The sequence below is a fragment of the Puma concolor genome, chromosome B3 (assembly GCF_028749965.1).
Source record: "Puma concolor isolate L17-30 chromosome B3, mPumCon1.1.hap2, whole genome shotgun sequence".
NCBI classification, from domain to species: Eukaryota; Metazoa; Chordata; class Mammalia; order Carnivora; family Felidae; genus Puma; species Puma concolor.
The window spans coordinates 89165901-89179513 of NC_141672.1; the positions used below are offsets into that span (position 1 = coordinate 89165901).

Here is a 13613-nt window from a genome sequence, read left to right on the forward strand (position 1 = left end):
TGAGCTTAAATAATGGGGCGGAGGTGCAAGAACTAGGAAAAGGGACCAGTCTAGGACTCCAATTAGATTATATTTATAATCGCTGCAAACACTTTCCTATCAAACCTCCCAAGGCCTTATTTCCTCGTTATTTACTATCAGTCTGCCAATCCTTCTCTTCCTCTTCTTTTCCATCACCTTCCCGTAGACACCCTTTCCCCTCCTTCCTAACCTCTTCTCTCCCCGCCTCTTTTTCCATCCCCCACAACTCTCCCTACGTCTTTCTGGCGCCTCTACCGCCCCCCAAAAGGCTGCTTTGTAATCTCTGTTCGCCAGAACACTCACAGCCCTTCACGTTTACTCAAGACCACCCAGCCTTCTTAGCTACTGCTTCCCCACCCCCTCCTCAGGGCCCTCCAACCCTTTCCCCGTCACCGCCGCCATGCTTGCCACCCCGCCCCCTCCGGTCAGCCATCCCTTCAGACCCGAAACCCAAGCCTTCAGAGCTCACTGCGCCCCCACTTTCTGCAAACGGTACCAGGCATCCCGGCGGGAGATCACTCGCGCTCGAGCTAGAGGTCTCTGCACGCTCCCCAGCTCCCTCCAGCTCGATCCCCAGGTCGCCGCTGTAGCCACCGCCGCCACCGGCCGCGAACTCCCCCTTTTCCCGTCGCGTCACGCAGTACCGGCTCGCCCATTCGCTGTTGCTGCCCGCCACTCAAGAAGCCCTGTGGATGATTCGAGGTTGAGGCAGAGTGCCCCGCCCCACGTAAGAAAAAGGAACACCGCGGCGTGTTTCCATGGTAGCATGGACGTTGCAGGCCCTCCCCCTAGTACAGCCAGAGAATGACAGTATCCTTGAACCGAAGGGACCTTGAGAGGGCGTGAAATATATTCCCCTGCCTCCAGGACAATTGTGTGTACCACTACTCAGATAGAAGAGACTTCTTTTCTATCGTTCATGCACTTTGAGGCCCCTTCTCTTACCTTCTTCCGTAGAAAAGCAGAGGGTTCCCCAATTTCTAATAAAAGGGTAAAGACGAGGATCCAGGATGGCTAGTACTTCAGAGCTGGTGAAACTGAAGACAGACAGGATGCTTGGGGTTTTACCTGTGTCACTTAGAATCCCTTTTGTGGGCCTCTAACTGAATTCGAGGGCCTCACATTATGCCTCTGACAGTTTAGGTTTGGTTTGGGTTTTTTTCTTTCCTTTACATTGTCTGAGGTCCCCAATAAAGCATATTTTTTCCCATTGCCCTCTGCAGTCTGGAACGTAGGTCAAGCTTCACATTCGCTTATCATTGCCCTCTCTTTTATGAGATTGAAACCTAAGGAGACTATAGCCCCAGACCTTTTTTTGCACTTCCCATTGAATTAAGCAGGGTGATTCTCAGACTCCGTGGAGAAGAGAACAGCTGCCGCCCCTTTAACTACATGACCTCAAAAATCCCTCCCAAGCCTTGAGAGTCTATTATCCTAATTATGGTGCCAGGGTCTTATAGAAGGTGTGGCAGCTGGGACTTGTTTTAATGAACTAGACACCATAAGGAATATATGCTTTGTTTTATTTAAGTGGTGGTTGGATCTAGAATGGAATTCTAGCTAGAGCAGCTGTCAGTGGGGAAAGTACCTAGCACACCGCCAAGCACATACATAGCTAGCATTCAGTAGGAGGTAGTTTTCTGTCTCTACCCCAGGTTCAGAATGACTTAGGTATAGCCCAATCATGATTTTCCAATATTCTAAATGCCCAATTTAGTACCTTATATAAACTAAGAGAAAGTGGAGCTTGCTATAAATCAGTCTTCTCCCTGCTTTTATAAATTACAGTGATCACATTTTTTAAAACAAAAATCAAAGCATATCATGTGAATATATGCTACTTATGGAAACAAAAGGACAGAACCTTTGAAATGAAACTGTCCTGAAAAACCTAGAATCTGTTGTTGCTGTAACTAGAATACAATTAGGGTCCCTGGAATGTTTTAATAGTGGAACAAAAATAGAACACACAGAGACACATCCCACTTCTTAATCTTGAAATCATTTATAATTGATTCCTCCTTTCCTCCACTCCTAATGCTGCAGACCAGTGACCAAATAAATTTAATCCTGAAAGCACCAGGGCAGGTCGATATTAAAAACACTAGGTAGACAAAGTAAATTCATCTGCTCCATTTGTGAGGGCTCAAACAACGAGTTCCTATTGTGGGCAAATCTTGATCTCAATTCCCATAAAAATACCCCAAAAGTCACTACACTTTTGCTCTTTTCTGTCCTGCTATTGCATTTCCCCTCCCCAAGTAAGACATAAATAAATAGGCCTTCTTGACTATTGGAAAAGCAAATTGCATGTGTTTGTTAAAACTCACAAAACTCTTGGGGCGCCTGGGTGGCGCAGTCGGTTAAGCGTCCGACTTCAGCCAGGTCACGATCTCGCGGTCCGTGAGTTCGAGCCCCGCGTCAGGCTCTGGGCTGATGGCTCAGAGCCTGGAGCCTGTTTCCGATTCTGAGTCTCCCTCTCTCTCTGCCCCTCTCCCGTTCATGCTCTGTCTCTCTCTGTCCCAAAAATAAATAAACGTGGGAAAAAAAAAAAAAACTCACAAAACTCTACACCAAAAAGGGTAAATTGAACCTCAATAAACATGACTAAAACTAAATAAGTAAATAAGACTGAGCCATTCCCATTACCAAATAAAACTGTGAAGAAAAACGGTGAATTCCTTGTTAGGCAGTATAACAATTAAATTAATCATTACATTACCCAGAAAGATTAGAAAATGCAGGCAGGATGGTTACCTGCTGAGACTGACTGATTGTGGTTAGATGAGCAAAAGGCCTTTGTTGACTCCTAGGCTGCAAAGGACATCAGCACCGCTACCCACCTGCATGTACATCTTTAGCTAAGCCACCTCAGTAGAGAGAAATCTAATCTACCTCTAAAGACAAGAAAATCCTATCAGACTTTATGTTAACTCACTTTAAAATTTAATAAACCTCATTGTCAGAAATTTTTATTCCAATCATCTAACCTAAATCCTTTGTTCTAGAGCTTAAAGCCATTTCCTCTCATATTGTCTTTAATTGACAATTCATTTTAAAACCTGGATAAATTTTTGTATGGCTGGAATCATTTCACCTGGTCCAATAATTCCATAATATATTTCAACCAATGAAACAATAAATAGAAGTGTTATAAATCTAATTTGTTAGTCTTTTTCTGAGGTCTTCTCACAGACTTCTCTAAGCAAAAGAACCCCAGGTGGCTTAAATCTACCACACAGACACTATTTACCAACCTTTAAATTTGCTTCATTATTTTCGTCTGGAAACTCAGTTTGGGAGTTCAGTGGCAGAGAACCTTACTGATGATACGACAAGTACTGAATTTGATGAAAAATTATTACATATCCCTTTTAAGCAGCAATACTCAAGTATTACCTTCTTATATTTATATATAATTGATTTCAACCCCTAAGATGCCTTCTGTTGTACCTGGACCTATACAATCATGTCCAGTCATATACCAATGATATAATTAATAACATGTATCATATTTTCACTATATGGCAGGCATTGTGGTCTGTTTTACATTCATTACCTCACCTAAAAGCCTCATAACTCTCTGAGGGTTACAGATGAGAGCACTAAGGTTTAGAGATGAGATAATTTGTGTAATGTGTTAGAGCTAGCAAGGGAGAGGGTCAGAATTTAAACACAATCCCTAGTGTTCTAGGAATTCATAAGAATAAATTAAAATAATATGAAGAAAACAGAGGAGAAATTGAAAAGTTGTCAACTCCACATCCTTATGTAGAAGTTAAGTCAACAAAGAGGTGATGATATAATTAAAATGTGAAAGCAAATTGCTTAAGGTACTCAAAAATTGCCTATGATACTATATTATCTTCCTAACAATAGGCTGATAGACCTGGTACCTGCAACGCCTGTAGTGGAAGCAATCCCACTGGTCTGTATCTTATCTCTACAGAACTTCCTCCTGTTAATTTTAAGTAAACTTTTTATTTTGAAAAAAATTTCAGAGCAACAGAAAAGTTGCAAAAATAGTATAATTAAAAAATAGTATAATGATCTCTTTCATAAACCCTTTCACCTAGATTCACACATTGTTAACATTTTGCCACATTACTCCTACTCAGTTTTTTAATTGTAATGTTAAAATATATATAACATAACATTTATTGTTTTAACCATTTTTAAGTGTACAGTGCAATGGAAATAAGAGCATTCATGGTTATGCAACCATTACCACCATCCATCTCCAGAATTTTTTCATCTTCCCAAACTAAAACTCTGTACCCATTAAGCACTTACCCCCCATTCCTCCTTCCCTCCAGCCCCAGGCAACCACCATGCTACTTTCTGTCCCCATGAATTTAACAACTGTAGGTACCTCATATAAATGGAACCATACAATATTTGTCCTTTTGTGTCTGGCTTAGTTCATTTAGCATAACGTCCTTGAGATTCATCCATGTTGTAATCTTAGAAGCTTGTGTCAGAATTTCCTTCCTTATTAAGGCTGAATAATAGTCCACTGTATGCATATATCACATTTTTAAAAAATATTTTACTGTTGGGGCGCCTGGGTGGCGCAGTCGGTTAAGCGTCCGACTTCAGCCAGGTCACCATCTCGCGGTCCGTGAGTTCGAGCCCCGCGTCAGGCTCTGGGCTGATGGCTCGGAGCCTGGAGACTGTTTCCAATTCTGTGTCTCCCCCTCTCTCTGCCCCTCCCCCGTTCATGCTCTGTCTCTCTCTGTCCCAAAAATAAATAAACATTGAAAAAAAAAAATATATTTTACTGTTAAGTAATCTCTCTACCCAACATGGGGCTCGAACTCATAACCTCAAGATCAAGAGTCACATGCTCTACCAACAGAGCCAGCCAGGTGCCCCTGTATAAATCCCTGTATATTTTGTTTCTCATCCTCGTTCATTGTAACCCACTTTTCTAATCTCTCCAGAGCCCCAATTTTGCCACACCCAAGTATCCATGAAACCCTGGAAGCACATTAGCAGAGCACACTGCCCCTTACATCCAGTGGCATTTTCTAGCCAGCCAATCAGCAATAGGCCTTATCAGCTTGAGTCTTCCTCAAACACACAATACCAAGCATAATTGTGACAGTAGTATTAGCTGCAGTTTTCTCCCTCCCACCTTTTCAAACATCTAACCTAAACAGTTGAACTCAGAAAAAGAAAAAAAAAAAGGCTGGGGTTCAACACCACCAGGAGCCACTTGGCCGCTTACCTGGAAACAGAAACGAAACATTATGGTATGGAGGAGGTGGGTGTTGGACGGAATCTTTGCCCATGTGAATACTGATGGAGACTACCATCCTCCCTTTGGTTTATTCCTCTTTTTCTAGCACTACTCAAATCTCCATATCCTGGTAGCATCTTTCCTCCATTTTACTCTCCTATCAAGCTCTTGGACTTTCTGTTTCCTTCCCCTCCAAATTCCATTTTCTCCACACACACCAGTAACTCTATAATCCTTTGCAATCTGGCTCCAACCTCCATAAACCTGGTGCCTACCACAATTCCAGGCACAAAACAGTTACTCTAAAAATCTTTGTTAATAACCAATTCTGAAAATTTCCTGTCAAATCACCTCATTAGCTTTGACTTTTATAGTATATGATGGTGTTCCTGATTCCCTCCTCCTTAAATTCTCATTCCGTGACTCCAGAGTTCCTGGCTTTCCTCCCTCTCAGCTTTCTTTCCAATCCATAACTTCCTGGAATCCAGTACTACAGGATGAGAATTAAGAATTAAGAGTGGTATCAACATGCTACAACATGGATGGAACTTGAAAACATTATGCTAAGTAAAATAAGCCAGACACAAATGGACAAATATTGTATGATTCCATTTATATTATGTACATAGAATAGGCAAATTCATAGAGAAATAAAGGAGAATGGGGGGGGAGGGAGGAAAAGGGAAGTTATTGTTTAAGGGGTACAGAGTTGTAGTTTGGGAAGATAAAAAAGTTCTGGAGATGGATGGTAGTGATGGTTGCAGAATGTGAATGTACTTAATGCTACTGCACTGTACACTTAAACATGTTTAAATTGGTAAAGTTTATGTTATATGTATTGTACTACAATTTAAAAAGTTTTTGAGTGAGACAAAACTAAATTTCGGTATTTAAAGATACACACCTAAGTCATAAATAATAATAATAATAATAATAATAATAAAGAAACTATATGATTAACAATAAAAGTCAGAACTAGTGGTTAATTTTAGAGGAGCTAAAGAGGTTTTAATTCTTTTTTTTTTTTTTAAGGGGTTTTAATTCTTTAAGAGGCAGGGGTGGTGATTGGAAATGTTCTAATTTTATTACCAGGAGCATTAACAGGTATACTATGTATAATTCATACCTTTGCACATTTATATTTTATTCATTTTTATGTGGGTTACATTTCATAATAAAGATGATTTAAAATAGGGGCGCCTGAGTGCCTCAGTTGGTTAAGCGTCCAACTCTTGGTTTTGGCTCAGGTCATGATCTCATAGTTCCTGAGACTAAGCCCCGCTTGGGATTCACTCTCTCCTCTCTCTCTCTCATTCTCCCAAAATAAATAAACTTTTTTAAAAAAAGGTGATTTAAAATAAATGAATGTCACTGATGCCAAAACTAGTAATGTGGTGGAAAAGAAAGTACTTACAAAGTCTCAAAGTATCTCCCTAAAATGTATTAAATTATTACAAACAGAAAGTAGTACATTTGCAGTGAAAAAAAATTCATGTTCACCAACATAACCAAATGATTCCAGTTAACATCACTAGTAATGGGACAAAATACCATCATGTGTCACTTGATATGATGCACCGAGAAGGAAATAACATCACTTTAATTGTATTCCTGCCAAAAATTTATTACCTGAATCTGACCATGAGGAGACATCACATAAACCTAAATTGATGGATGCTGTACAAATAACTAGCCAATATTCTTCAGAGGGAGACATAGGAAACAAAGAGAGAGAGAGAAGAAGAGAAAAACATGCCAAGATCAACAATGACAAAGAAAGACTGAGGAACTGAATCAGATTTGAGCAGACCTAGGAGATAAGACCCAAGACCATCAAATGCAACATGTAATCCGGAACTGAACCCCAGACAAGAACTCGGTTTTCCTTCTGCTACAAAGAACTCTAATATTAGCACTGATGATATCCGAATAAGGTATGTAGATTATATAATAGTGTTGAATCAATGTTATCTTCCTGATCTTGTAGTTGAAAGAAAGAGAAAGAAAGAAAGAAAGAAAGAAAGAAAGAAAGAAAGAAAGAAAGAAAGAAAGAAAGAAAGAAAGAAAAGAAAGGTAGGATAAAGAGAGTGGTACCAAATTATCTGAGACTGGAGCTGAGCAGGGGTGACATTAAGCAAAACTACAAGAAAAGTTTACTGCACCTAACATAGGAATGGGATGAAAGTAAGAAAAGGAATATTCTTAGAGCCTTTGGAAACAGAAAGGCCAGAAATCAGAACCAGGATGGTAGAAGATGAGAAAAGTCATCTTGTAGATTAACACAAAAACAGGGGTGCCTGGCTCAATCGGTTGAGCATCCGACTCTTGATTTTGGCTCAGGTCCTAATCCCATGGTTGTGGAATTGAGCCCCCGCACAGGGCTCCGTGCTGAGTGTGGAGCCTGTTTGGGATTCTCTCCCTCTTTCTCTACCTCTCCCCACCTTGCATGCACATGCTACATTCTCTTCCTCAAAATAAATAAATAAACATTAAAAAAAACCAAAAACAGTTATTCCTGAACTCTTAAGTCCCAATGGGGAGAATGTTCTGGGCCTGAGAAATATAAGAAGAAAATAAAACACTTCAGTGGGAAAGGACACCATGCTGGTTCCTACTCAGGCATGTGGCTGAACCATGAAATGTTTACTCATCCTCTGAGGTAAGTGTGTGTATACATAAAATCATGTACACAGCGCCAATTTTATATTGTACTCCCCATATTACTATGTCATATTCTCCTTCATTCCACTCTAGGTCACTTTAGTCATCTCTCCTCTGTATTTTTTAAAATTATTTTAATTCTAGTATGGTTAACATACAGTGTTATAATAGTTTCAGGTGTACAATACAGTGATTCAACAATTCTATGCATTACTCAGTGCTCATCAAGATAAATGTACTCCTAATCCCCTTCACCTATTTCACCCATCCTCCCATCTACCTCTCTTCTGGTAAACCTCAGTTTGTTCTCTATAGCTAAGAATCTGTTTTTGAGGTTTCTCTCTTTTTTAGTTTGTTCTTTTGACTCTTAAATTCCACATATGAGTGAAATTCATATGGTATTTGTTCTTCTCTGACTTATTTCACTTAGCATTAAACTCTCTAGCTCGGGGCGCCTGGGTGGCTCAGTCGGCTGAGCAGCCGACTTCGGCTCAGGTCATGATCTCACAGTCCATGAGTTCGAGCGCCGCGTCGGGCTCTGTGCTGACAGCTCGGAGCCTGGAGCCTGTTTCAGATTCTGTGCCTCCTTCTCTCTCTGACCCTCCCCTGTTCACGCTCTGTCTCTGTCTCAAAAATAAACAAACATTAAAAAAAAAAATAGGGGCGCCTGGGTGGCGCAGTCGGTTAAGCGTCCAACTTCAGCCAGGTCACGATCTCGCGGTCCGTGAGTTCGAGCCCCGCGTCAGGCTCTGGGCTGACAGCTCAGAGCCTGTAGCCTGTTTCAGATTCTGTGTCTCCCTCTCTCTCTGCCCCTCCCCCGTTCATGCTGTCTCTCTCTGTCCCAAAAATAAATAAATGTTGAAAAAAAAATTAAAATATAAAATAAAATAAAATAAAATAAAATAAAATAAAATAAAATAAAATAAAATAAAAAATAAAATAAAATAAATTCTCTAGCTCGATCTATGTTGTTGCAAATGGCAAGATTTCATTTGTTTTTATGGCTGAGTAATATTCCATTGGGTATATATGCCACGTCTTTTTTTTTTTTTAATTTTTTTAATGTTTATTTATTTTTGAGATATAGAGAGACAGAGTGCAAGCAGGGGAAAGTAGAGGGAGGGAGAGACACAGAATCCAAAGCAGGCTCCAGGCTCTGAGCTGTCAGCACAGAGCCCAACATGGGGCTTGAACTCACCACCCGTGAGATCATTACCTGAGCTGAAGTTGGACGCTTAACCCACTGAGCCACCCAGGTGCCCCATACCACTTCTTCTTTATCCATTCATCTATTGATGGACACTTGGGTGCTCCCATAATTTGGCTATTGCAAATCATGTTGCAATAAACATAGGTGTGCATATATCTTTTCAAATTAGTGTTTCATATTCTTTAGGTAAATTCCTAGTAATGGAATTACTAAATCATATGGTAATTCTATTTTTAGTTTTTTAAGAAAACTCCATATTGTTTTCTACAGTGGCTGCACCAGTTTGCATTCCCACCAACACTGCATGAGGGTTTCTTTTTGTCTACTTCCTCATCAACACTTGTTGTTTCTTGTGTTTTTTTTATTTTAGCCATCCTTTGTTTTTTAACGTTTATTTATTTATTTTCTTTAATTTTTTTTAACGTTTATTTATTTTTGAGACAGAGAGAGACAGAGCATGAACCGGGGAGGGTCAGAGAGAGGAAGACACAGAATCCGAAATAGGCTCCAGGCTCTGAGCTGTCAGCACAGAGCCCGACGCGAGGCTGGAACTCACAGACCGCGAGATCATGACCTGAGCCGAAGTCGGCCACTTAACCGACTGAGCCACCCAGGCGCCCCTTTGAGAGAAAGAGACAGAGTGTGAGCAGGAGAGGGGCAGAGAGAGAGGGAGACACAGAATCTGAAGCAAGCTCCAGGCTCTGAGCTGTCATCACAGGGCCCGATGTGGTGCTCAAACCCACGAGCGGTGAGATCATGACCTGAGCTGAAGTCTGATACTTAACCAACTGAGCCACCCAGACGCCCCATATTTTAGCTATCTTGACAGGTATAAGGTGATATCTCATTGTGGTTTTGATTTGCATTTTCCTGATGATGAGTGATGTTGAGCATTTGCATGTGTCTGTTGGCCAACTGTATGCCTTCTTTATAGAAATACCTGTTCATGTCTTCTGCCCATTTTTAAATTGGATTATTTGGGGTTTTTTGGTGTTGAACTGTATCATTTATATATTCTGGATATTAACCTTTTATTGGATAGGTCATTTGCAAATATCTTCTCCTACTCAGTAGGTTGTCTTTTTGTTTTGTTGATGGTTTCTTTGTTGTGAAAAAGTTTTTTATTTTAATATAGTCCCAATAGTTTATTTTTGCTTTTGTTTCCCTTGCCTCAGAAGATATATCTAGAAAACTGTTGCTACAGTCAATGTCAGAGACATTACTGCCTGTGTTCTCTTCTAGGATTTTCATGGTTTCAGGTCTCACATTTAGGTCCTTAATCTATTTTGAGTTTATTTTTGTGTATGGTGTCAGAAAATGGCAATTTTTTTTTTTCATGTAGCCTTCCAGTTTTCCCTACACCATTTGTTGAGGAGAATTTTTCCCATTGCATATTCTTGCCTCTTTTATCAAACATTAATTGACCATATAATCATGGGTTTATTTCTCTGGGCTATCTTAGATAGGGTTGGATCCTAAAGGCTGATCTATTATTCTGTGTGAAGACCACCTATTCAAGAAATAGGCTAGTCACTCCTCAGGCCACTCATGGCTGGTTTGATGATCTTTGCTCCAGACTTAGCTCCTGAGCTAAGAAGCTCCTTCGTTACACGTGGAGAATGGCTCTTCTGAGGAATTCTAGAACTGACTCCCCCAGGCTCCAGGAGTGGGGGCATAGGGAGTCACCAGGGAGAAGCTCTGGGGTCCTCTGCTCTGTCCACATACCCAGGCACCTGGTAGAGTGAACAAAACTTTGTTTCTTTCTGGAAAACAGTCTCACCTGCCAGAGCTGCTGACAGGCATGAAGGTGAAGAGAAAAGGTCTCATGAAGAAGTGATCCTTCTGTGTCAGACTTACTCCATGATCACTAATGTTTCAGTTTTGTTTCACAATTGCACATTGCTGGGGACTTTACAAGCTGTTGGTTGCATTCTCAAATATGGGGATTTGAAAACGTCTTTTAGTAGGCACCCTCCACAAGTATCAAGGGACCTCTCGACTATAATTTTCAGCTCTTTTCTTTCTTCGGACATCATCTCTCTGAGCCTCAGATTTTATGAAATGCAGACAAGGACCTTGCACACAGGGTTGTGAAGAACAAAACAGATCAAAGCTCTTAGACCAGGGCCTGATGTATACAGCAAGTGACCAATAAATGCTGGCTCTTATCATTGTTATTGCAAAAAAATAAAAAAATAAAAAATAAAGGCTGAACTAGGCAATACAGAGTTAGTGTGCTAACTAGTTAGCAAGAACTACAGTAACACACTTTGGCCCTGCTCAAATATAAGACATCAACATAGGGAGTCTCATGAACCTGAAGCCAGAATATCCATAGCCCTGACCAGAAATTTCTCAGAAATACTAGTTCATTTATTAATTTCAATTCACTTATGTGAAAGACACCATTCTGGCTCCATGGTAGTAGTGGAAGGAAAGCAATGTATAAAGATGATTAAGATATAGTTCCCACACTCAGGGAACTTATAATTTATACAGAGGATAAGGCATGTAAACAAATAACTATAATGCAAGATACAATAAAAGTGCTGTAGGAGTTCAGAGGAGAAAGAAGTCAAAAGAAATAATTTTAATCATGTGTATAATAAATATTTACTTGGCTACCTGGGTAGCTCAACGAGTTGAGCGTCAACTCTTGATTTTGGCTCAGGTCATGATCCCAGGATCTGGAAGCAAGCCCCATGTTGGGCTCTGCACTGAACATGGAGCCTGCTTAAGGTTCTCTCTCTCTCTCCCTCTGCCCCCTACCCCACTCACGTGCATGCTTTCTCTCTCTCCCTAAAATAAAATTAAAAAAAATTTTTTTTAATGTTTATTTATTTTTGAGAGAGACAGAGCGCGAGTGGGGGAAGCACAGAGAGAGAGGGAGACACAGAATCTGAAGCAGGCTCCAGGCTCTGAGTTATCAGCACAGAGCCCGAGGTGGGGCTCAAACTTGCAAACCGTGAGATCATGACCTGAGCTGAAGTCGGATGCTTAACCAACTGAGCCACCCAGGCGCCCCTAAATTTTTTTAAAAAAATAATAAATGTAATGAATATTAATGACCACTTACTATGTTTACTCTTGCTCTTTTTTTTTTTTTAATCTCATCCGGCCTCATTGCTATAAATGTCATCTATATGTTAATGACTCCCAACTTTATATCTCCAGCCCAGACCTCTGTTCCAAATCCAAAACTTGTGTATCTAACTGCCTATTCAGTATCTCTGTTTGGATGTTCAACTGACACCTCAAATTCAATATGCTTAAAATTTAACTCATCTTTTCTACAAAACCTGCTCCACTTGCAGCCTTCCCCATCTCAGGTGATGAAAACTTCATCCTTCCTGTTGATTATAACAAAAAGCTTGGAGACACTCTTTTCTTATTTTAGTGGAAAAGGAAAAAAAATAACCCATGTACTTATCAGTAAACTTCAACAATTATCAATAAATATTCAAACTTGTTCCATTGATATTCCCACTCCTTTCCCAACTGATTATTTCTAAGCAAATCCCAGACATCATATAATTTCACCCATAAATACTTATATTTGTGTCTAAAATATAGAGAATCTTTTGAAAACATCAACACATACAGGGGCATCTGGGTGGCTTAGTCAGTTAAGTGTCTGCCTTCAGCTCAGGTCATGATTTCATGGTTCGGTTTGTGGGCTCAAGCCCCACATGGGGCTCTGCACTGACAGTGCGGAGCCTGCTTCCAATCCTTTGTCTCCCTCTCTCTCTGCCCCTCCCCCATGCTCTCTCTCAAAAAAAAAATAAACAAATAAAACGTTTTTTAAAAGTTTAAAAAATAAAAAAAATCAACACATACAAAGAAAATTGACAGCAATTTCTTAATGCAATCAAATACGTAGTGTTCAAATTTCTCAATTGTCCCCCTCTTTTTTTTTTTTTTTTTTTTTACAATTCCAAAACATGGTTTACACACTGCCTTTGGATGATTCTTTTCTTAGCTATCTTTTAATCTGTAAGTTCTCTTTCATTTTTATTTCCTGCAATTTATAAATTTGTTAATGAAACTAGGTCATTTGTTCTATAAAATTTCCAGAACTGTGTGTTTTTTTTTATTGCATCCCTGCGGTATCATCTGACATATTTGTCCCTTCTTATTTTCTATAAATGGGCAATTAGATATATTTGTTATGATTTGTTTCGTTTTTTCTTTTTGGCAAGAATACTTCATAAGTGGTATCATTTACTTCCTATTGCATCTTATCAGGAGACATATAACATCTGGTTGAATGTATTTTTGTTTTGTTACAATTGATAACTAGGTCCAAATGTCACTATCTTTTTACTTGATAGTTTAGTAGTCATTGGTAATCATTACCTAGCTGCATTATTTCACTAAGAGCTGCAAAATAGTGATATTCTATAATTTTTCTTAATGTTTATTTATTTTTGAGACAGAGACAGAGCATGAATAGGGGAGGGGCAGAGAGAGGGAGACACA

The 13613-nt window shown here is 39.8% G+C and overlaps 1 protein-coding gene across 6 annotated transcripts in view; it reads right to left on the reverse strand.

Annotated features, from left to right (window-relative positions):
• The window catches only part of TP53BP1 (tumor protein p53 binding protein 1), a 97644-nt gene that overhangs the window by 70161 nt on the left and 13870 nt on the right, over positions 1-13613 (reverse strand). For all 6 annotated transcript variants that reach the window (XR_015252615.1, XM_086710519.1, XM_086710521.1 and 3 more), the window contains exon 2: positions 518-707. Coding sequence is in view for 5 of the 6 variants with exons in the window: in XM_086710519.1 (XP_086566645.1) it covers positions 518-524 (7 nt within the window). In the remaining variant the exon portion in view is untranslated. The remainder of the gene's footprint in view (positions 1-517; positions 708-13613) is intronic.